Below are 24,492 nucleotides of genomic sequence, written 5' to 3' on the forward strand. Positions count from 1 at the left end.
ATTCCCTGCAGCCCCCCTCTTTGTTTACATGAGCTGTGGGAAGCACAAATTCAAAGTTGCACCTCACATCCATACCCATGCCAGAGCCAATTAACCTACTGACTGTCTTTTGAATGTGGAAGGAAACCATTGCACCCAGCTTTGCGTTAAATTTTTCTGCACGTGGTGTGGATAATGGTTTCAGAGGAAGTGTATGACCTGTTTTGCGTTTTCTGGAAAGGTTCGAAGGCAGCGTTTGACCTTTTTGCATTGCACTTTTCTGTCCTATGGGCAGTGCATTTGCAGGCAACGTAGGCCAGACGCACCCTTTTGCATTTGAATGCGTTAAAATGTAAACGCCTGCGTTTGATAACAACGCTCTGATACACCAGCCCTGAGGCCGCCTTTCCTCATACACCCTAGAGTAGAAAAATCCAAACATTTAAAACCTTTACAATGACTCTCAGGTATAGCAAATATGAATTGCATCTTCCTTGCACTTCTTTTTGATATCCTGTAACTATAGATTTCAATGATAATGTATTTAAGATAATATTTCATCTTATTAAAGCTAATATTGTATATTCATGTGACTATTTAATAAACATTCTAACTTTGTGTGTGAGTCTATGTAGATTGGACACACATGTCTGTGATTAGTCAGGAGGGTGGAGGGAACTAATTAATGGTTATAAAGGGAGCCCCCTGCTGGTGAGGCTCATAAGCAGCCTATCAGGGGAACGGAAGGATAGAGAGTGCTTATTGGGTAGGAAGTCCTCTTGCGGGTGCACGGGCTCATAGAGAGAGTGGTGTTTTGTGTCTGAAGGAAATGGCTACAGCAAGCGGTAGAGGAACAGGTTATAGAGCCCCATGCAGGTATGTACACACTATGTGGCTGTTGCTACTTTTTTTAATGAATGCTCTCTGCTGAAAACTGTGTCTGCTCCTTTCTGGGCACAGTGATCATAGCTGGAAGGGTTGGGTCAGACAGCTGGTTAATCCATAGTGATTAGTTTGGTTGGGTTCACACTAGTGTGAATTGGATGTGGGTTTCCCTGCATCCAATATGGAGACAGGAGAGTGTGACCGTCTCTCAATGAAGCCAGTTCACATATCCCTGATCTGGCCACGGAGCCCGTTGTGTAAGGGTCCTGTGTATCTTTGGCTCAGTTTCAGGTCTGAATTCAGGTGAATATTTGGGCTGAAGGGTAGAACACTGCAGGCAGCTGGTTAATCCATATAGTGAGAGTGACCAGTTCACATGAGGCACTAATGGCTCTCTATGTGGGGGTTTGGGAATAGGACTGTCACTTTTTTTTTTTTTTTTGTGTGTGGGGGTAATCCAAGGAAGGGGAATAGGTTTGGAATATTTACACTTGGACTGCCAGGTGATTCTCTAAGACCTGCAATGTTTTTATATCTTAGAGCGCTAACAGTTTACACTGCTTTTAGAAAGTAAAGGAAGATTGTACTATTACAATAGGATTAGGTGGGTACTTGTGAGCTTCTCAAACCATATGATGGCAATATAGACCTTGTTGGGTTGTAAACTCCTTGAGGGTAGGGACTGATGTGGATATACAATGTATATGTAAAGTGCTGCGTAAATTGATGGCGCAAAGTACCTGGGGGGGGGGGGGGGGACTTTTTTTTTTTTTTTTTTTTTTTTTTTTTATAAAAGTGTTTCGTGTTAATGTTGGTACAAAGAAATTAAACAACCTCACCTGCAGCGTGGGAAACAGAAAAAGTGTAATCTCCCACTTCTTGTTTACCACACTGTGGACAATCCACCCTCAAAGATGTAAACCTCTCCCCCCCCCCCCCTTAAACAAAAGGGGTGAATGTCCAAACATCATAGCACAAACATTAATCTAACATCTTTGCATTTCTTATTTTAAAAAATGGGGGGTCCTATGCGTCTTTGGTCCAAATGCAGTGCAATATCAGCCATTCTACTTGTATGGCTGAAATCGCATTGCACGGGCATCGCATGTGATCTGCACTGTGAATCGCATGCAATCTCACAGCACACCAATGTGAACCCAGCCTTAGGGGGATTGCCTGCTGTATATGGAGATGTGCTTATTTATTTTTCTCTGCCCAAAATGCATGCACAATGTTTTCCATGTATTCCAATGGCTCTATTTTACGCCATGCCGTTTCTGCACCGGAAACTGACTGCATGGTGTGAACTAGAGCCATTGGAATACATGGGGAAAACACTATGCATGCGCTTTTTTTTTTTTTTTTTTTTTGCAGAAAAAAATGCACGGAACTGCGTCTGGTGTGAACTGGCCCTACATGTGTATCTCAATTCCAGTCAGGGCGCACCAACAAGTCATGTGTTTAGGATTTCTTTCAGATGAGGTGGCTGTTGTAATTACTAAGGGTCCTTTCACACTAGCGGACCGTTCGTCCGCTCATTACAAGTCCGTTAACGGACTTGTAATGAATCCCTATGGGAATGCGTCTGTTGGCGGATGGAGCATCCGCTAGCGTCCGCGTCAGTCGGGATCCGCTTTTCCGAACGGAAGAAACCCTATTTTTCTTCCGTTCGGCGGAGCGGAACTGATGCAGACGGACAGACGGTCCGTCTGCATCAGGCCCTAAGGCAGCAAAACTGATCATATCACCTGTGCAAAATAATGGAAAGCCTGTGTAGCACTACCCCCAAAGGAGCTGCTCTCTCCTTGCTTTGAGTGACAGATTATTTACATATCTAGCTTGGACATGTTTATCTTATGTTATGTTTATCATAATATGAGGTGATCCACAGTATAAAGTGAAAAATCCACCCCTCCCCTACATAACACATCCTGGTAATATACAATGACCTGTGAATCGCCTCATATTATGATTAACATAACATATGATAAACATGTCCAAGCTAGATATGTAAATAACCTGTCACTCAAAGCAAGGAGAGAGGCTTTCGGACTTTTAATTTAGACAGGGTTTTATCTGGAAGTCTGTTAATTTTCACTGAATAAAAGGATTGCTCAGAGCTGGATTAATGTGTGGCAAGACTGGGCACAGATGATAGGAAATCTTATTCTCTACATTGTGACATCAAAGAAGAAAAATGTTGGGTTTACATCCACTTTGTCTCTGCCACAAACCCTCCTATAAGATTGGAGACAATTATGGTCTGGAATCCTCTCAGTAGATTCAGCACCCGGATCTCCTTCAGGTAGTTTTGTGAAATTGGCAACTGACGGGCGACCAACATCCAGCCTGTCAGAACCAAGGTTGTCTTCCGATGAATGGTCAGGCCCCTCCTGAAACACCAGCCTCGTGCTTGTTATCCTTAGGACAGACTCCTCATCGGCCAGCCTCCTCCAATTGGACGGACAGCTGAGGACCACCTTCAGATTGGGGACCCAGTCAACCACTGGGTCTGCACAGCAGATCAATTGCTCCCGGCCAACATGGTCCAGGAACACTGCGACACACGCATACCCCGGCCAGGAGGGCCATTTGCGGGGGTGTTGTGGAATGGCTACCCCAATGGTGGGTGCCACACGAGGAAGAGACCTCGAACGAATAGCGTCTGCCCCTTAAATGCCCCTCCCCGGGATGCACAGCGAGAGGTGGCCCAACCTCCCGATAGGCTGCTGAGGAGTGATACTAAAACACACTTGACCCCACTGCTGCCACCTGCCGTCCGGGGGTGACTGGAGTCCCTGGACAAAAGGATAGCGCACAGCCAAGCTAGAGCAGAGACCCTAAATTTTAACAATTAAACTAGTTCAGAGCCAACTATTTCTCTGAACTTTCCCCTAACTTTAACATGGCACTGGCTCTGAAAGTAGCCAGGCGCTACACCTGAAAATGTCACCTGTTGGTGTGCCTTGAGGACTGGAATTGAGACACCCTGCTCTAAATGCCTGTGTGCATGGCCACATAGGCTATCATGGAGCGTTTGGAGGCAGGGAAAAAAACACCAGAGACCCCCTAGGAGCAGCTTTAAAAAACCTCTAGTGTGCATGAGGCCTTAAACATGACATTTTATTTGAATGTCCTGCTGCAGAGCATGCTGACCCAACTCGGCTACCTGCATTCCTTTTCCAATTTTGGGCCTTTGAGGAGAATACACTATTACCAAAAATGGGTGATGGATGCATGGTTTTTAGACCATCCACCTAAATCCTATCATGGCAGTCAGAGGGCGGGTCACATGCTGTGGTTTGCTCAGCAATGGTGCAATTCTCAAATGTGCTTCACTGCTTTCAGGATTCTGAAGCCACAGGAGTGATATAAAAGGAACGCAAAATACATCTAAAGTCAAGGAAATCCCTACTGCGTCCAGTTGCCTAATTAATAGGTTTCTTACTTTTTTTTTTTTTTTTTTTAAATCAAGTTATGGGAAAAGTTCCACTTTAATGAATACGAGGCTTTTTTTGAATGGCCATGGTGGAGAGTTCCCACCTTGGCCAATTGGAGAGCCTTGCATTCATTGATTTAAAATGCAAGGCTTTATTTGAATGTTTGTTTGAGAAGCACTTCCCTAAACTCAAAATGTTTTCTGTAAGTCACGTGTAATGCTGCTGGAACACCCCCTGTCTTTCCCAAGTAATTGGGAGACCATCAGAACCTAGAACCTCCGTGTGGGAACATGCTGCCAAAAAGTGTACAAATGTTACAGCAGTGGAAGGTGATCATAAACCACTACTGCAGTGGTACCTGGGTCTAGCCTGTATTTGAAAAGCCAGTCCAATTTAACCCAAGAACCGCTTCAGGGGTTGCGTCTCTCCTGATACCTTCAGGGGTAGGCAACCTGGGGCTCTCCAGCTGTTGCAGAACTAGGAGTCCCATCATGCCTTTGGGAGTAATTGTAACTGCCAGCCTTGCAATGCCTCATGGGAAATGTAGTACCACAACAGCTGGAGGGCCACAGGTTGGGCTGTCCCAAAAGCATTTCTGGGTCGGTTTTACAGTTTAGGGTAAACTTTCCTGCTGCAGTTTTACTTGTCAAGGAACCTTAGTGAGGTAACATTTTGCACATCTTTGCTACTAGACAGTTTTATCTAGTAAGAAAGCCCTCAAATTACGTTTTCACAAGCGTTGTGTGTGGTGTTTTTTTTTTACTTTTTTTTGTATTTCAATATGCCAAAAAACAAACTACTATAACTTTATACTTTGCTTTGAGACTTTTTAGTTTGACTACATCTGCTCACTCCACAGAGCATTCCTCAGGGGTGTCTGTCATTGGGGTGTGAACTGCCACTTCTCCCATGAAAGGAAGCCTGCTCCACTCTGCCGGCATTTTCAAAATGGGTTCTGTAGCTATGGTAACAAGTGCAGGTAAGTCATTCAAAACTCTTAAGGATTGGTGTATATGGGCTTCTGATCACCTTTTTGTAGATTGTTTATTCAGTGGGAAAGAAAGGCCCGGATTAAGAGTGCAACTAGGAGGAGGGCCGGCATGACTAAGGGGGGCAATGAGGCGGAGTAGGTAGAGTATGGCTTAGGGGGGAGTTCTTTTTCTGCCAATTGGCTGGGACATGTTGTTTTTTGAGTTAGGGAAGTCAGGTTGGGGGAGGTTGCTAAGGGGGAGTTTAAGGGGTGTTTCTTAGGCCACCAGCTTCAGTCGGAGCTCGTGGCAGAGAAAACAACTAATTTCCCGCCCACCCTCCCCTTTTTTGGACCTGATTTTTGTTTTATTTCTTTGTGCCCCTTTTTTGGGTTCCCAGGGTTTTTTAGGCTATTGGGGTGGGTGGGAATTTTTCGTTTTTATGGCGTTCTCAAGTCGTAGCAGCGGGAGGTCTATGGGGTCTTTGAAGGCGGTGTTGAGAAATGAATGGAGGTTTAGGGGGGTTGGGCCCATCTGGAGAGGTATGGGTGTCCCTTCCCTTACTAACCAGACATATGGGAACAATGGCGTGGGGCCTTTTTGGTTAATGGGGTACAGATGCAACCATTTAAGGAATAATAATTGGCTTTCAAAGATCTCTAGACCAGGATGGTTTAAACATGTCAGTTTGTTTTGTTGTAACGGTTTATGCAAGATGTATTGTATGCATTAAAATTGTATGCTGAATAATTTCTGTATTGTATTATGTTTGTTGTAATAAACAAATGGCTGCTATGGCCATTCGACTCCAAAAAGGAGTGTGTGTCGAGTGGTCAATTTTAGAGTGTAAGGATGGGGGTTTTTTCTTTTGTTGATTGTAGCCTTGTTATTGGGAAAATTCGGAGCCTCGGGAATCTGCACAGCCATTAGTCATGCAAAAGCTGTTTAATGCAGCTCAGGAGTAGGTTAAATTCATGTGAGAAGCTCCTGTGAAGCCCAGATTTGCCCATCTATACAATGCCTCAAGGGGGTGATCGTGTACTGGTGATGGGATTAACACGTACACAAGATTCTGTATTGTATTTAATAGTTTTGTCTGATTCAAACTTTAAACATGCCGTAATTGTTCCAAAAAATATATAAACTGGTTGTGCCTGGGCTATATACAGTGGGGGGGGGGGGGGGGGTCTGATTTATGTTTGCCAACTTTCAAAGAAATGATCAGTCTAACTTTAATGGTGGGTTTATTTTAAGTGAGACAGTATAACAAAAAAATCCAGAAAAAAACGCATTTAAAAAAAGTTATAAATTGATTTGCATTTTAATGAGTGAAATAATTAATTGACCCCTTTGCAAAACATGACTTGGTGGCAAAATCCTTGTTGGAAATCTGAGTTCAGACGTTTCTTGTAGTTTGCCACCAGGTTTGCACACAGCTCAGGAGGGATTTTTGTCCACCCCCTCTTTGCAGATCCTCTCCAAATCCCTAAGGTTTCAAGGCTGAGGTTTGGTAACTTGAATCCTCAGCTCCCTCCACATATTTTCTATCTGATTAAGGTCTGGAGACTGGCTAGACCACCCCAGGAACTTGATGTGCTTCTTCTTGAGCCACTGCTTTGCCTTGGGTCATTGTCATGCTGGAATAACCGTTTTCAATGCCCTGGCTGAGGGAAGGAGGGTCTCTCCAAGATTTAATGGTACATGGCTCCATTCATAACTTTGATGCAGGGAAGTTGTCCTGTTCTCCTTACCAGAACCCCCCCCCCCCCCCCCAAACATAATATTTTCACCTCCCATATTTGACGGTGGGGGGGGGGGGGTCAAAGGGAGCAATCCCCCTCCAAACATGGAGAGTTGAGTCAATGCCAGGAGCTTGTTTTGGTCTAATCCGACCACAACACTTTCAACCAGTTCTCCTCTGAATCATTCAGATGTTCATTAGCAATCTTCAGATGGGCTTATACATGTGCCTTCTTGAGCAGGGGGACCTTGCATGTGCTGCAGGATGTTGGTCCTTTACGGCATAGCGTGTTACCAATTGTTTTCTTTGGGACTGGTCCCAGCTGCCTTGAGATCATTGACAAGATTCTCCTCACCATTCTTGTGAACATTGACACTACACAAGGTGAGATTTTGCATGGAGCCCCAGACTAAGGGATATTAACAGTTATTTTGTGTCCCCCCCCCCCCCAAATCAATTTAACTTTTTTAAATTGCGTTTATCTGGATATTTTTTTTCTCACTGTTAAACCTACTGTTAGAATCTTTGTCAGTGGGCCAACGTACAAAATCAGCAGGGGATCAAATACTTTTTTCACCTCACTGTACTAGTACCGACTGACACTAGGGGGTGCTTCCCAGTAGATAATATAATCTTAAGCCTGATTTTGTGTTTGCGTGTTTTATTTTTTTAAGCACTACCCCCGTAGGAGCTGTTGGTTTAAATTTGGGCCTGCCGTTGCCTCGCCACGTTCGTCTTAGGGGTCCTCCTTAAAGAGTGATTCACAAATGTCTGCACCAACACTTGGTCTCTTTTCTTCCAAGGTTTTATTACACAAACCCGGACAGGGGGATTCAGGTACCTTGCAGATCGCGGGTACGTTCTTGGATCCAGAGGACAAACCGTTTCCACACTGGATTCAGCAACCACCGGATAGGCCTCTCACTGACCTAGCAGCCGATGCGAAGCTTGTTCAAAAGTCTCTGCTACAGACTTGATGAGTGCTGTCAAGGCGTTGCACAGTCCTCTGCCACAGGACCGTGTAAACACACACACACACACACACTTTGCAAAAGTTCCAAAGACACAGCACCAGGATCTTTCAGCCAGCAGCACTGTGTGGTAGATTGGCCAGAATGTGTCCTCCAATGGAATCCACAATTGTTTGGCTTCTTCCCGCAGGCAAGATGGCACAGGACCACCCCTGGACCAGTAGGCCCCAGAAACTCCTGGGCCTTCTCTCAGAAGTGGAGCCTTGGGCCAGCAGGCCCCGAGGCCAGAAAAAAACTAACGCATCCCTGAGTCCAGGAGGGCCATCAGGTCAGGATCGGAAGACCCCCGCCAGAATGGTGTCTGTCCCTTAAGTACCCTCTCCCAGAATGCACAGCGGTGGGGACCACACCCACTGGGCTGCTTCTGGGCAAAGAATACTCAATACACCCAGCCCGCTGCATTTCCAACCTTGTCCCGTGGTGACAGTGACACATACAGTCAAGTGGAAAATGTGCAACACAGCTGAACTGGAACAGAAACCAATAATTTGACATAATCATTCCGAGCTAAACTATGGCTCAGATAACTTAATTTTACAAATAGCGCCTACCCAACAGGAACAGGGCTCTACACTTCTTTTTTTTTTTTTTTTTTTTTTTTTTTTCAGAAAACTGTTCTAACACAAAACCAGAAGGGTGTATTTTATTTTTTTAAATCTTTCTACCTTTTTAAATGCTGAGCTTAAAATATGCCTCTAAATGACCTAATGTGCAAGGACACTTAGGGTAACATTAGTTGCTTCTACAGGCAAAACATTAACTCCCCTAGTAGCAGCGGTTTTAATCCAATGTACATGGACCCCAAGTCCCGGTTCACACTAGTGCGATGACTGACACTGCCTGTGATTTGCACAGCATTGTGGTGCAGATCGCATTCGCACCAAAATGGTGCAGGACCCTTATTTTGGTCCACACTGGAATTGTTTCACGTGGGTGTTCACACCTATGCTATCCCTGCACCGTTTCGCATCTGATCTGTGAACCAATCTGGGGGTGTTAACCTTACGTTGACACCCCTAGCGGTTTGCATATCTCAGTGTGAACCACTGTGTGATGTGGGAACCTGCACTGAATTCACAGGGTTCCCACGTTGCACCAGTGTGAATGGAGCCTAAGGCCCCATGCACACGAGAAGCAAATGCAAACTCATCTAAACACAAGTTTTCAAATGCAAAAACCGGCGTTTAAAACGCCCGTTTTTGCCGCGAATTTCGCGGCGTTTTACCGCGATTTACCGCGTTTTACCGCGTTTGCGTTTATAAGCATTTGGTTAAGAAACATCATAAGACCCTCCCTAAGCTCAAAAAACAATATTATTTAACCATTTCAGCTATTTTGTGAGACCAGAGCAGCTGAGAGAGCAGCAGTGTACGTGTATTTAGCGTGTCACTTGTCACGTCACCTGGCCACGTCACCTGCCACAAGTTGTGAATTGTCCACTGGCCACGTCACCTGCCACATCAACTGGCCACGTCACCTGCCAAGTTGTGAATTGTCCACTTGCCACATCACCTGGCCACGCCACCTGCCACAAGTTGTGGATTGTCCACTTGCCATGTCACCTGGCCACGTCACCTGGCCACATCACCTGCCACGTCACCTGGCCACGCCACCTGCCACAAGCTGTGGATTGTCCACTGGTCATGTCACCTGGCTATGTCACCTGCCACGTCACCTGGCCACGTCACCTGCCACAAGTTGTGGATTGTCCACTGGCCACGCCACCTGCCACGTCAACTGGCCACGTCACCTGCCACAAGTTGTGGATTGTCCACTGGCCACGTCACCTGGCCACGTCACCTGCCACATCACCTGGCCACGTCACCTGCCTCAAGTTGTGTATTGTCCACTTGCCATGACATCTGCCATGTCACCTGGCCACCCCACCTGCCACAAGTTGTGGATTGTCCACTGGCCACGTCACCTGGCCACGTCACCTGCCGCAAGTTGTGGATTGTCCACTTGCCATGTCACCTGGCCACGTCACCTGCCACGTCACCTGGCCACGTCACCTGCCACAAGTTGTGGATTGTCCACTGGCCACGTCACCTGCCACGTCAACTGGCCACGTCACCTGCCACAAGTTGTGGATTGTCCACTGGCCACGTCACCTGCCACGTCACCTGGCCACGTCACCTGCCACAAGTTGTGGATTGTCCACGTCACCTGGCCACGTCACCTGCCACGTCACCTGGCCACGTCACCTGCCACAAGTTGTGGATTGTCCACTGGCCACGTCACCTGCCATGTCACCTGGCCACATCACCTGCCACGTCACCTGGCCACGTCACCTGCCACAAGTTGTGGATTGTCCACTGGCCACGCCACCTGCCACGTCAACTGGCCACGTCACCTGCCACAAGTTGTGGATTGTCCACTGGCCACGTCACCTGCCACATCAACTGGCCACGTCACCTGCCAAGTTGTGAATTGTCCACTTGCCACGTCACCTGGCCACGCCACCTGCCACAAGTTGTGGATTGTCCACTGGCCACGCCACCTGCCACGTCACCTGCCATGTCACCTGGCCACGTCACCTGCCACAATTTGTGGATTGTCCACTTGCCACATCACCTGGCCACGCCACCTGCCACAAGTTGTGGATTGTCCACTGGCCACGCCACCTGCCACGTCACCTGCCATGTCACCTGGCCACGTCACCTGCCACAAGTTGTGGATTGTCCACTTGCCATTAGGGGTGTTGAATATAATCGATGCATCGATGCATCGCGATTCGGGGCCCCCCGATTCTGCATCGATGCATGTGACCCCAATAATCGATGTCGGGTGACGTCATCCCGACTTGCCACGCCCCTCCCGGGAGATCGCTCCGAGCAGGTCTTTTAAAATGTTTTATTTGTAATAAATGCGGTTTGTAATCCATTGTTTGGCAATCGCTGTGTGTGCTTTTTTTAAATTTATGTAGATTCATACCTCGTAGCTCCGTGTGTAGTAACTGTACATGCGATCATGTGACTCCATGGTCCGGCCCGCCTCTCTCTTCCTCTGTCCTCTCACATCCCTCGTCTCAAAGTCTCTTCTGATGTCAGCCCCGCCCGCCTCTCTTGTGATCTGTTACTTTAGCTATAGACGATGGGCGGGGCTGAGAACGGACATCAGGAGAGAGAGGCAAGTCTGAACATGGAGTCAAATGAGGGGAAAGTAATATACACACGGAGACATGAGGTATGATTCTGCATATGTTGTAAAAAGCATATTACAGCCCTGGCTATAACAGCATTTATTATCACAGATATTTTATCAGCAGTCTGATTCCTACACGTGCTCTGCCTGTGCAGGCATTTCTCTGACTCTCTGCACATTCCACTGTGTTAACTCCTAGTGTGCTGGAATGTGCAAAGAGTCAGAGAAATTTCAGCAGACAGTGCAGTGCAGTGAAACTCACAGGGCTTTGTCAATTGTGAAATCTAATCCCTGAGCCCTGCCCCCCCCCCCCCCTCCCAGCAGCCATGTGTGTATTCCTGTGCACTTTTTAAAGGGGAGTTTCACCCTATTTACACCCTTTAAAAATGCACAGATGACAATGAACCCTCAATAAAAAATATCAGCAAGGACTTGGAAATGTGTCAATTGTAATAGAAAATAAATAACACGGTAGTCCTCGCTGTACTGATATTTTCATTGAGGGTTCATTGTCATCTGTGCATTTTTAAAGGGCGTATTGATGACAATGTCAGCACATAAAAACACACTGAAAATGCACAGGCAAAATCATGTATTTTCCTCATTGTTCCCTCCAATCATCCTCTGTGCGCAGAACAGCATGTAAGTACAGAGGAGGAGGGGGTGCTGTTATCCGGGGACACAGGGAGGGTACGGGCATGTAGTGGAATCTGATGTGTCACCTGTGATAAGTTATTGTCACTGCAGGGACTGGGCTGTATGGAGGAGAAATATAGACCATGTCTGCAGTCTCTGACCATCTCCTGTATCATGTCTGCAGTCTCTGACCATCTCCTGTACTATGTCTGCAGTCTCTGATCATCTCCTGTAGCATGTCTGCAGTCTCTGATCATCTCCTGTAGCATGTCTGCAGTCTCTGATCATCTCCTGTACTATATCTGCAGTCTCTGATCATCTTCTGTACTATATCTGCAGTCTCTGATCATCTCCTGTACTATGTCTGCAGTCTCTGATCATCTCCTGTACTATGTCTGCAGTCTCTGATCATCTCCTGTACTATGTCTGCAGTCTCTGATCATCTCCCTGTACTATGTCTGCAGTCTCTGATCATCTACTGTACTATGTCTGCAGTCTCTGATCATCTACTGTACTATGTCTGCAGTCTCTGATCATCTCCTGTAGCATGTCTGCAGTCTCTGATCATCTCCTGTACTATATCTGCAGTCTCTGATCATCTCCTGTACTATATCTGCAGTCTCTGATCATCTCCCTGTACTATGTCTGCAGTCTCTGATCATCTCCCTGTACTATGTCTGCAGTCTCTGATCATCTCCCTGTACTATGTCTGCAGTCTCTGATCATCTCCTGTAGCATGTCTGCAGTCTCTGATCATCTCCTTTAGTATTTTGGGGGGAGAGCCATGCGCACTTGCGCTGCAATCGTGATGCATCGCCGAATCGAATCGAATCGAATCGTGGACTTGATAATCGTAATCGCATCGAATCGTGAGACCGGTGAAGATGCGCAGCCCTACTTGCCATGTCACCTGCCACGTCACCTGCCACGTCACCTGGCCACGTCACCTGCCACAAGTTGTGGATTGTCCACTGGCCACGTCACCTGCCACATCAACTGGCCATGTCACCTGCCAAGTTGTGAATTGTCCACTTGCCACGTCACCTGGCCACGCCACCTGCCACAAGTTGTGGATTGTCCACTGGCCACGGCACCTGGCCACGTCACCTGCCACATCACCTGGCCACGTCACCTACAACAAGTTGTGTATTGTCCACTTGCCACGTCATCTGCCATGTCACCTGGCCACCCCACCTGCCACAAGTTGTGGATTGTCCACTTGCCATGTCACCTGGCCACGTCACCTGCCACATCACCTGGCCACGTCACCTGCCACAAGTTGTGGATTGTCCACTGGCCACGTCACCAAGCCACGTCACCTGCCATGTCACCTGGCCACGTTACCTGCCACAAGTTGTGGATTGTCCACTTGCCATGTCACCTGCCACGTCACCTGGCCACATCACCTGGCCACGTCACCTACCACAAGTTGTGGATTGTACACTTGCCACGTCACCTGGCCATGTTACCTGCCACAAGTTGTGGATTGTCCACTGGCCACGTGACCTGGCCACGTCACCTGCCACATCACCTGGCCACGTCACCTACAACAAGTTGTGGGTTGTCCACTTGCCACGTCACCTGGACATGTCACCTGCCACAAGTTGTGGATTGTCCACTGGCCACCCCACCTGCCACAAGTTGTGGATTGTCCACAATGCAATGCAAGCAATTACATTTTTTTATGTTTTTTTTTATGGTTTTTCATCATTTGCCATCATTTTTGAGATTTCTAATGTAAAAAAATAGGTCACCTTTAAAAACGCCTATAAACGAAATCGCGGCAAAACGCCGGGTACCCGCGATTTGCCGCGATTTGCGTCTAAAACGCAAAAGCTGAAAGCTTCTGAACCCAAAATTTTGGGTTTGGAAAAACGGCCCTAAACCCAACTGCTTTAAAACGCCAAAAAAACGTGATTGTGTGCATGGACACATAGGATAACATTAAATGTGTTCAGGGGCAGTTGAAAAAAATGCCCAAATGCCTCTGAACTCGAGTTTAGCAGCGTCTCGTGTGCATGGGGCCTTAATGTTTTTTTTTTTCCCCACACAAGGTGTGTGTGTGTGTGTGTGTGTGTGTGTGTTCAAAGCACAGGGATGGCAGGTTCATTAACTCCAGGTAGGCCATGCTGTCTCATTAATATTGCATCATGAGGTATGGTCGTATACAGTATCCCCACAATCGGTTAAAAGTGTGTGTGTATAGACCGGAAACAGGTTAAGTGTACTTTTTGTTATTATTTTGTTTTTTATTATATATGCTGGTATGCGAACACATGAGACTTTATGTATGGCACACATCCCAAAGGGGCATATATTTGTTTCCTCTTCTGACAAGGTTTTGCTGAGTTTGATTAAAACAATTAACATTTTATCTGATTACTGCAGTTTTCAGCACACAACGACTTATCTTCCTCCTGATGCCTCTTATTACCACCCTGGACGCAGAGTTTCTGAGCCCTGCATTGTTCCGCATGTCGGTGAACCATCTACTGGACGAAGGGGCTCTGAGCCATCGCTTTTTCCTTGGCACACATCTGGTTCAGAAAGCCAGACAAGATCTATCCAGTCACCCACAGGAAACTGGGCTCTTGCTGCAGAATTTATACCTAGGAATGCAGGTAAAATAGTGTTGCACATAAGGGGTGTTCACTTTGGCTCTGAGAACCCCCCCCCCCTCCCCCACTTTCTACACTGTCCAGGTATACCGACAGTAACTGTCACAAAAGCTTATCAATGGTCCAGGGTATAGAGAGTCTGGTTTGCTCAAAGATCTTGCTACATGATGCTCTTTATTACTATGCCCCACATAATCACCCTGGCGTTCTGATTACAATTGCCTAAGCTTGTTCAAAATGTCTTAATCAAAGTTGGTGATCAGGAGTAGACTTATAAGAACTGGAGTGCCTGTTGGAGGCTATGCAAGGACACCCTCATGTCTGTGCCTGAGGCTTTTCTCCATGACCATAAAATTGCTAGCATGCCATCAAAGCAATATTATGCAGCATCTGAGTGCCAAAAATGCAATTTAATTAATATTCAAAGAAAACATGCCCATCCTTCAATGTGTGGGGTGTGTAGCCCTACCCCGGAGGAGCCGCTGGTTGGATTTGGGATCGGTGTATTTAAGTTACCTATATCTTGTGTCTAGGGGTGATGGTAGTGATGAGAGCAGTAATAGAATGTCCGGACCGTTGGTTGACGTTTTCAAATGCTTTATTTCTTGGTCAAACACCACCAACATGTCAACTTGAGGTGGACAGGTTGGTGAAGAGAAGAATAACTTCGCAGAATCAGGCTATGGATAGCAAAGGCAGTCCTGCCCTTTAGCAATTGTATTCGTCTATGTCGCCACTCCAGCCGGAGTGGGTGAAGTGACCCTGGACAGACCTCACAGGCCTGGCAGCCAGAGCGCCACTTAGAACTTCTGGGAAGGAACAAGTCTCTGCCACCGACTTGGCTCTAATTGAATTAAGGAATTGAGGTGAGGCCTCTGCCACAGGCCTTGTGTTTGAAAAGTAGAGCGAATCCTCCCAGTATGTCTTTTGGGGTCACCGACTGACAGCCTGAATGCAACCTGTCAGTGTCCGGTGCCCAGATCCCCGATGGTTCGTTCAAGCCCTATTGGATCACCTGCCTCCGGGTTCTCCTCAGACCCCCCCCCCCCCCCCCCCATCAAACAGCACCCAGCTTGGGATCTTCTCAATAGGTATGGGAACCCAGTAAGTCACTGGGGTCCCCTGGCAGCATCAGTTGCTCTGGGCTATGAGCTGAATTTTTAAAAAAAACAATATTTTTGGCTATAAATATCCCCCCAAATAAATAAAAAAAAAAAGTGTGTGTGTGTGGTGACTGCGACATTATGGGGGACACTTGACACATTTTTGGGACCATTGTCATTTTCACAGCAAAAAGTGCTATAAAGATGTGCACTATTTACTGTGAAAATTGCAGTTTAGGAGTTAACCCCTACAGCGCCTCCTAGTGGTTAAGTGTGACCTCGTGTGTAGGGGGGCTGGACGTGTGACGTCAGTGATCGTCTATCAAGGCTATCAATGACACTGCCACAACGAAGAACGTGTGTTTATACACTCCTCTCCCCGTTCTACGGCTCCGGTGACTGATCACGGGACACCGGCGGTGATCGGGTCCTGGAGCTTCGGACCGGGTCGTGAGTGCGCCGGCACGCTCGCGACCCCACGGCTGGGCTTGAAGATACACGTACGTGATTGTGCCATTCTGCCGACGTATATCGGTGTGAAGGGGACCTTAAAGGAGTTCCACCCAAAAATTGAACTTTCTCTTAACCCACTCCTCTCCCCCTTACATGCCACATTTGGCATGTAATTTTTTTTGGGGGGGGGAGTGGGGGGCTTCAGGAGAAGGGGACTTCCTGACCCACTTCCTCCTTCCGCCGAGGGGCTGCAAAGGCGATTAAGCTTAATCGCCTTTTGGCAGCCCCTCCCTGTAGGCGTTCGCCTAGGACACGTCAGGTCCTAGGCGATTGCCTGTCCAATCAAACAGCGCAGCGCCGGGCCGCATGCGCAGTGGGTGCCCGGCCGTGAAGCCGAAAGCGGTCACGGCTGGGTGCCCACAGTGACAATGAAGATGCTGGAGCAGGTAAGTGTCAGTTTATTAAAAGCCAGCAGCTACACTTTGTAGCTGCTGACTTTTAATAAACTTAAAAAATGGGTGGAAAACCCCTTTAAGTGGTTAAAGGGGTTGTAAAGGTGTGTTTTGTGTGTTTTGTGTGTTTTGTGTGTTTTGTGTGTTTTGTGTGTGTTGTGTGTTTTGTGTATTCCTATAAGCCAGTGCATTGTTGGTTCCCCAACCTTTTCCTTCAATTTCCCTTCTAAATTTTTTTTTTTTTTTTCATTGTCAATTTCTCACTTCCTGTTTCTCCTCGGTAAGCTTGCCCCCATCATCTGGCTGGGGGTTAGACAGACAGAACAGCTTACTGAGGGGGAATAGAAAGGTGAGAAATTCGGACAAAGGAAAAAAAGATTTGGAAGGGAAATCGAAGGAAAAAATTGGCAAACCAAAAATGCATTGGCTTAAAGGAGCCCATTTAGGGGAAAAAACAAAAAACCTTTACAACCCCTTTATGACAAGTGTGTTTAAGCCCAGCTTCTGTGAGATTGAAGAGCATCTCCTTTAACATTGTGGGAATGACTGATTCAAAGCCAGAAAGCTTTCCCTCCCACAAGGTCCATCACATATGGAAGGCATACCTGGTGTGTGTGTGTGTGTCCTGGGGCTCCTACCATAGGAGGCTTTCCATGGGACAAATCTTCTCCATGGTACAGTTGGGTCTGAACCATAATTTTGGCTTTTCAGCACCAGTGTCTTTTTAGGGATCATTGACTTCATATGTAGCTACCCTTGTTTGTTCTGTTACTTCATAGGACCAGGTTCTATAAACTTGCTACTCTGTCACAGTGTGATGTTAAAGTCATCGCCTCCACAAAGTGGTGGTAAGGCCCAAATTTTCATTCCTATCAAATGTAGTAATTTCAACCTCAAGCAGGCCATTGGTCTTCCATTGCCTGGATGTGGTTTGAGCTGGGAGATCAGATACTGTCTCTTAATCTCTGCTTCATTTTAGATTAATGCTCCATCTGTAGGTGTGTCCAAATAAGGGGTGGGCAGTGCCCTGAAGTTTTGGATGAAATTTCTCTTCCAAGTGATCTGAAAGTAGCAATGTTATGCTTTCTGCATAACCCCTTTCCTGGACTTGTTTTGAGTATAGTGACAAATTAAACTACTGCGTGTAGCAGTGTTGCCAACGCTCGAACACTTGTACAGTAATTGATCTCCTGCACAACCAGCCTGTCGGAAAATTTTCACCCAATTGGTGCCACAGGCTATAGCTACCGTGTTTCCCTGAAAATAAGACTTACTCAGAAAATAAGCAGTAGCGGGATTTCGACGCAAGATCGAAATATAAGACATGCCCCCCCAAAATAAAACGTAGCGATGGCGTGTCGAATCCCCGAAAATAAGACGTAGTGATGGCGTGTCGTATGCGTAGCGGCGCGGGCTGGAAAACAAGACGTGATAGGCGTATAGTACTGGTGCGGAGCTCAGGAGCTGTAAAGAAGTCGTGCAGCCATTCTTATCTGCTCCACGGTATCTCTAAGTGACCGGAGAGGTGTCGGCAGCCCCATAAATACGGTAAGGTCGGCTCCCCCTGTCAGGTGAAAGTTAAAGTAAAAAGTCTCCTCAGTGAAGTGAGGAGAAGGACGCTCTGTACTCAGGGGAAGAAGTAAAGCTTCTCCCCAGCACTGACCAGCAACAGTCTCTCACCCCACACAAACACCAGGGGATAGTTGAATAAATGTGATTGTTGTACCATACTTGCCAGTAAAAAAAAAAGACCTCCCCCGAAAATAAGCCATAGTGTGATTTCTGGAGGAAAAATAAATATAAGACGGTGTCTTATTTTCGGGGAAACACGGTAGCAGCACTGATCAGTGTAGTCTTGACAGAGGGAAGTATCCCTGCTGTTGCAATACAATACCACAGTGGGAAGGATTTATCGGATTGACAAACCATTTCTTGTATGTTGTAGAATACAAAAACGTCCTGCTGTTGTAAGCCCAAAGCTTTGCTTTTTTTTTTCTTCTGCTTTCTTGCTCTAGGCCGACTAATGGCCCAGAGCTTATGCTGTAAGTAAATTTACAATCTAGGTTATCTTTTCCAGAATACATTGCAGTTTATTTTCCTAGTTACTTCCTGGTTTCATACATCTCAGGAGGGAAGGAGAGATTTTCTAAGCGTGCACATCAGTGGTGGCTGGTGCTCGAAATTTTGGGGGGGGGGGGGCAAACGTAAAGAGAAATTGCAGCCTCACTGTGCCCATCAAATGAAGCCACTGTACCATCAATTTGCACCACTGTGCCATGCAATCAAATGCAGTCACTGTGCATTGGCAGCACCACAAGGCCCAGAACATACTTGTCCACAGCACTACAAGTCCCAGCAGAGCCAGAGCATAGATGTCCACAGCACTACAAGTCCCAGCAGAGCAGAGGGACCCGCAGGTCTCGTGGCTGGTTGCTGTCCATACCATCTAGCAAGTATCCAATTCATTCCACATATGAACAGCAGCTAGGAAAAGGAGATTACACCCTGGCACTTGCCTTTCTGGGGTCAGCCCAGCCGTGCTTCTACTGTCCCTCGTCCTGCCCTCGATGGCGCTTCAGCCAATCGGTAACCTGATTACCAGAATCAGATTACCTGGTTGGCTGAGACGCCTGTCAGTCTTATTCAAGGAATGCACACACTGTGCGTTCTGAGAATAGACTTCCGGGTGACGAGGGCTGTTCTTGGAAAGCCTATCAGAGCCGCTGGCTCTGATAGGCACTTCCGCTCAGCCAACCAGCTGCCGTTATTCAGGGAACCGGCACCTTAAGGTCCGGTTATCTGAATAGACCAGGCAGCTGGCAACCAACAATAACATACATTCGTGCAATGCATGAATGTATGTTATTTGCGAGAGTGGGTGGCGCTGCAGCACCCTCTATAGACGGCCGCCATCACTGCAGCTAGTGAGGAGTAAAAACGACATTTTAGGAAAAATAAATTCTTAAAGGGCCTTTTTTTTTTCTTTGGACTACAGGAGGGGGGGGGGGGCTCTTAAAGTGGTTGTAAACCCAAAATAAAAAACCTACAAGACAAAGGCATAATGAGCTAGTATGCATGGCATATGAAGTCGCTCCCCTGTGGGAGCAGCCGGTAATGACACAATCGTGCCGATTTTATATCTGCACATGCCGATGCAAGGGATATCAAACAAACCGTGAAGGTTTAGGGGAGATCTGGGGTAGCTATAGGTAAGCCCTGTAGTAAAAAGTGGTCTGAGTTTTTAACGTGTGTGTGTGTGTGTGTGTGTGTGTGTGTGTGTACCTTGATGGGATGAGTTTGCTTTGAATAAAAATCATCAATGTTTGGTTTGTGGTGCTCTGATGCAGTGTAGTTCTGTTTTTTAACAAACTAAAAATCCAGTGTTGACTCTAGAATTTATAACCTGTGTGTAATGTGTAGCTTTTGAATGTTAATGTATGTTTTTTTTATTTTATTTTTTAACATAGGACTTGTTAGATCTGTGTCTAGTCCTGTCCTAATGGATGGGTCTCTGCCTAAGCAAACTGAAGGCCAAGATGACAAACCTCAAACATCTACGAAGATGCTGCATTCAAAAAAGGTAAGTAAACAATAAAAACAAATTGGGTGTGCAGTTAAGGTGGAATTCCACCAAAAAAAAATCTAATAATAAAATTAATGGGGTGTTTACAAAATTTTTTTTTTTTTTTTTTTTTTTAAACCCCCACCTCCAGGGGGAGGTTCCAGGACATCAGTATGAACGCAGTAGCAGTGTGATCTGTGGCATCTGCATGGATAAAGTGTATGATAAGCAGGTAGCTGAAGAGAGGGTGTTTGGAATCTTGCCCAACTGCAGCCATCCTTTCTGTGTCAGCTGTATAAAACGCTGGAGGAACACTAGAGAGTTTCAGAATGAGGTTATTAAGTAAGTTCAGCTTTCATTTACTATATTCTGAATCTCCTGCATGTTTGAATACAGGGAAATTTAGGCTCTCCTTTTATTTCAGAGGCTGCCCACAGTGTCGTGTAAAGTCCAGTTACTTTATTCCTCATAAATACTGGATTGGAGATTCTGATGAGAAACTAAAATTAATTGAAGATTTTAAAGCAAAGACTGGGTATGTAAAATCTGTCATGGATCTCAAGGCTAATAACTTTAACACTCCTGCAAAAGACAATCAAAGGGTGTTTTTGCTTTAAAAAAGTGCCATCCAAAATATCATGGACTAAAATTTGAGAAGTTTTTTTGGGCAGTGGTTGGGTGCTGAACATTGTCCTGTGCATGGCAGGCCCACTATAATGCTGAATCTTCTATAGATTATCATGTTCTTAGAAGCGTATCTCTAATCTAGCCACAGCTACCTTATTTGGGTTGTTTAACACTGGCCAAAAAAAGCTGTAAAAGTTCCCACTATATAACCCTCCCTCTCCAGGTGTCTCCACTAAAAAACATGTGTTCTATGGAGGTTCCACTCCCATTCCTAATATTTCAAAGATTTTTTTTATTTATTTTTTAAGGTTGCTGCTACATCCTTGGCTACTGTAGCAACCTATACAACTTTGGCAGAGGACTGGCCTTTAGGCCGGAATCACACTAGTGCGTTGCGTTTTGGAGCTGCGTTCTCGTTGCGAATTTCTCTAGAGGGTGTTCTGCAGATCAACTGCGGTTTAGCTGCAGATCAGGTGCGAATTTGGAGACCTGGGAGAAGTTCCGGGTGAGAGGAGAGTGGGGGAGAATTGTATTGAGCTGAATGAGAGAAATTCCTGCAGAGAACTGAACACATGTGTGAATTAGATGCATACCCATAGAAGATAATGGGACTGAATTCGCACCTGAGCCGCACCGCAAGACATAAAAACCGCATGCGGTTTGGAGGCAATACGCAGTGCGGATGCATCGCACATATGTGAACCAGCCTCATTGAAAACAATGTATTTTGAAATGTCCTGCGAATTAGATGCGGTTTAAACCGCACTCAATTCGCATAGGTGTGAACCTGGCCTAAATGTTTCCAATGCACTGGAGATGCAATGCCTTGAGTTTGCTGCAAGGTGCTTTACAGGTCCAGGGATGTGGATGTTTAAGCCATGAGTAGTTTATCCCTTGTTACTCCATCTACTTGATCTTCTTCTGGGGGGGGGGGTGCTACAATGTGGAAGCCCTTTAAACATCCAGCCCAGGGTGCCCTCATTCTCTAGACCACCTTTTGGGGTGCAATGAAGCCACCCCCTCTTCCTGCAATGTAGGAGCAATCTTGACTCTGCTCTAATTGGTGCAGACTATATGCGTGCACAGTAACTGACTAGCTTCTGATGCTGCTTCTAGATGTGTACTGCATTTTATTAATGTGGTATTTTGGGTTTCTTTTTTTCCCATGCAGTAAGATTCGCTGTCGCTTCTTCATTCAAAGTAACGGACGATGCCCCTTTAAATCTGAATGTATCTATCTTCATGAATTGCCACATGGTCACCAGCGCAGGAGGAGGAGAGATCAGAGACGAGCCAGCGCCTCTGCCCTAGTGAGTATATGTGGCTGCTGACTTGAGGTCTACTCAAAGTATACACACTTGCATCCCTTGATGCACTGTATGCAGCTTATTGCACTTTTTGACATTGTGATAAAAGCTTGAGCACTAATAGTCCAATTTGCAGTGTCCCGGCCTTTACAAATCTTGGCTTGGGTTTAGTTTTTACGAATTTTATTTTAAAAGAAGGCCTTCAAAAAACATCTACTACATCCTGTGGTAGAACCGAGCAACTTCTGGGGCCACCTCCCCTTGGTAACAGTTTTCTGGTCTCTCTGGCCACACATGAGCAATGTGTAATCTCCTGTTGGCTATGACAAGCTTGAAGTATGCTGTGTCTGGCCCAAAAGGATGGCTGATGAGCATAAAGTTGGGCAGATCTTGAGGTAACAATCTCTGATCTAGACCATGTGCTCCTCTCCTTCCCCAGATTGAGGACACGGTCCCCGGACCAAGTCTGTCCCCGGTTTTGTCCCCGAATTGGATTTGAACAGGGGCTGGGGCAATTTCAAAGACAGTCAGTGCACAATAAAAAAAAAAATGTGAATTACACACCGCCGCTCCTACTAGCTTAGGGGGTGTATTTTTTTTTTTTTTTTCCATTAACCGTGCCTCTTTCTGATGATCATGTGCTGGTCGGAGTGGAGGGAAAATGTCTTCAGTTTTCGGGTGCATGCCCATTCAGCTCCAATCGCATGTTCTTCTGCCTTGGCTCAAGTCCTGGGCAGCCGCCTGCCTGCCTATCTCCTTGCCTTCCCTGGCGGAGTGATCTTCCTCCGCTCCCCACCCAGTAGTAGTCAGGGCCTGGAGAGTAAGACTTGACCAGGCTGTGAGGTGGGCCGCGACGGGCAGAGAGTCGCTGATTTCTGACATTACTAGTAGAAAAAAAAAAAAATGTCCCCGGATTTAATTAAAAAAATCTGGTCATCTTAGCCTAAGGGGGAAACAAAACGAGTAATATTTGACCCCGTTCCTGAAAAATGCTTTCATTTCTGGATTAATGTATGTAGTAGCAATTCTCAGGTGCTCATCAGATGTTTTGATCTTTTTGCCCTTGTGCTTCATTCATCCTTAAAGCGGGGGTTCACCCTTAGAGGGCACTTTTCCCCCTTCGCTTCCTGCTCGTTATTACTAGGGGAATCGGCTATTTATTTTAAAATATGTGCAGTACTTACCCGTTTACGAGACGCATCCTCTCCGTCGCTTCCGGGTATGGGCTTCGGGAATGGGCGTTCCTTCTTGATTGACAGGTTTCCGAGAGGCTTCCGACGGTCGCATCCATCGCGTCACGATTTTCCAAAAGAAGCCGAACGTCGGTGCGCAGGCGCAGTATAGAGCCGCACCGACGTTCGGCTTCTTTCGGCTACGAGTGACGCGATGGATGCGACCGTCGGAAGCCTCTCGGAAGAATGTCAATCAAGAAGGAACGCCCGCTCCCGAAGACCATACCCGGAAGCGACGGAAGAAGATGCAGCTCGAAAACGGGTAAGTACTGCACCTATTTTAATACAAATAGCCGATTCCCCTAGACCGAACGAGCAGGAATCTAGGGGAAGAAAAAAAAAAAATTTAGAAATGGGTGAACTCCCGCTTTAAACATTTTGCTCTGAAATTAAAGTGGGATATTTTTTCTTTTGGAAGGATAACGCTTAAGTCCAGTAAAGAGACGCTGTCACATTTTTTTATTTTTTTTCCCTTCTGCAGTGTTTGCCATGTGTTAACACATTTTTACAAAATATTTTTGTGCAGGGCTGCATTCATAGCAGTCTTGGGCTGCAGGTTGGACACCGCTGCTGTAAACATTTGCATGGACTTCCTTTTTTTTTTTTTTTTTTTAAGAAATATTATTTGTATCTGTTCTGCATGTAGAAAAGCTGATGTGCAATTGTCTTGTCCTTCCACAGTCCTATTCTCACCTGGTTGGAATCTATGAAGAAGACTTCAGTGAGGGCGAGGACATTAATCTTCTGCACTGCGCTCTCACCTTGGCCCTCCTTGAAGATCACTTCAATGAATGGAGTCTGGGCTTTCCTGAGGAAGTTGACATTTATCTGGGGGAGTTTAGTGATTCTGACTAGTAGATAAAATTTCTTAAATACTGTTTTTGTAAAACTTTAAATTCTAAGCAATATGCATTTTTGTGATTTAAATATTTAATATTGCCCCCTTGCCTCTGGGTTTAACCCTTGCAGTGCTTTTCTTAGTAGGCATCTGAAGACCCACTGGAAATATGGGAATGTTTTGAAAATTTTGTAGGTTTTTCTAGCTTGACATTTTAAATTTTGTTAAATAGTTGGTAGTTTAATGGAATAAAGATTTGTACTTTGCTTACATCTGGGCTTTATTCTAATTTTTATTTTTAGATCTGTTTATCCTGAGCAAAAAATGGCTAGCTTCCCAATGATTTCATTTGGCAGTAAGACAGGACTCCATGCTGGTACTTCACCCCACCCAATTTTCTCATTTCCACTTATGCCTTCACCTTTATTCCTAAGGTGACCAGATTTTTATAATGAAATCTGGGGAGATGGAGATTC

The 24,492-nt window shown here is 46.0% G+C and overlaps 1 protein-coding gene across 1 annotated transcript; it reads left to right on the plus strand.

Moving 5' to 3' along the window:
* Window positions 1-683: 683 nt before the first annotated feature.
* Window positions 684-24,288, plus strand: LOC120927245 (probable E3 ubiquitin-protein ligase makorin-2). The gene is made up of 8 exons (XM_040337798.1): window positions 684-855; window positions 5,164-5,283; window positions 14,213-14,445; window positions 19,918-20,030; window positions 20,164-20,354; window positions 20,437-20,547; window positions 21,811-21,949; window positions 23,860-24,288. Exons 1-8 carry the CDS (start codon window positions 809-811, stop codon window positions 24,031-24,033), a joined length of 1,128 nt encoding a protein of 375 aa, XP_040193732.1. The 5' UTR covers window positions 684-808; the 3' UTR covers window positions 24,034-24,288.
* The last annotated feature ends 204 nt before the right edge of the window (window positions 24,289-24,492 follow it).

The sequence above is a fragment of the Rana temporaria genome, chromosome 2 (assembly GCF_905171775.1).
Source record: "Rana temporaria chromosome 2, aRanTem1.1, whole genome shotgun sequence".
NCBI classification, from domain to species: Eukaryota; Metazoa; Chordata; class Amphibia; order Anura; family Ranidae; genus Rana; species Rana temporaria.

Excerpts from the sequence above, each read along its gene's own strand:
- LOC120927245 (XM_040337798.1), top strand. The coding sequence starts at position 809 with ATGGCTACAGCAAGCGGTAGAGGAACAGGTTATAGAGCCCCATGCAG. Across the intron at positions 856-5,163 it reads GGTTATAGAGCCCCATGCAG|AGCATTCCTCAGGGGTGTCT; the intron begins GTATGTACACAC and ends CTCACTCCACAG. Across the intron at positions 20,548-21,810 it reads GATTTTAAAGCAAAGACTGG|TAAGATTCGCTGTCGCTTCT; the intron begins GTATGTAAAATC and ends TTTCCCATGCAG.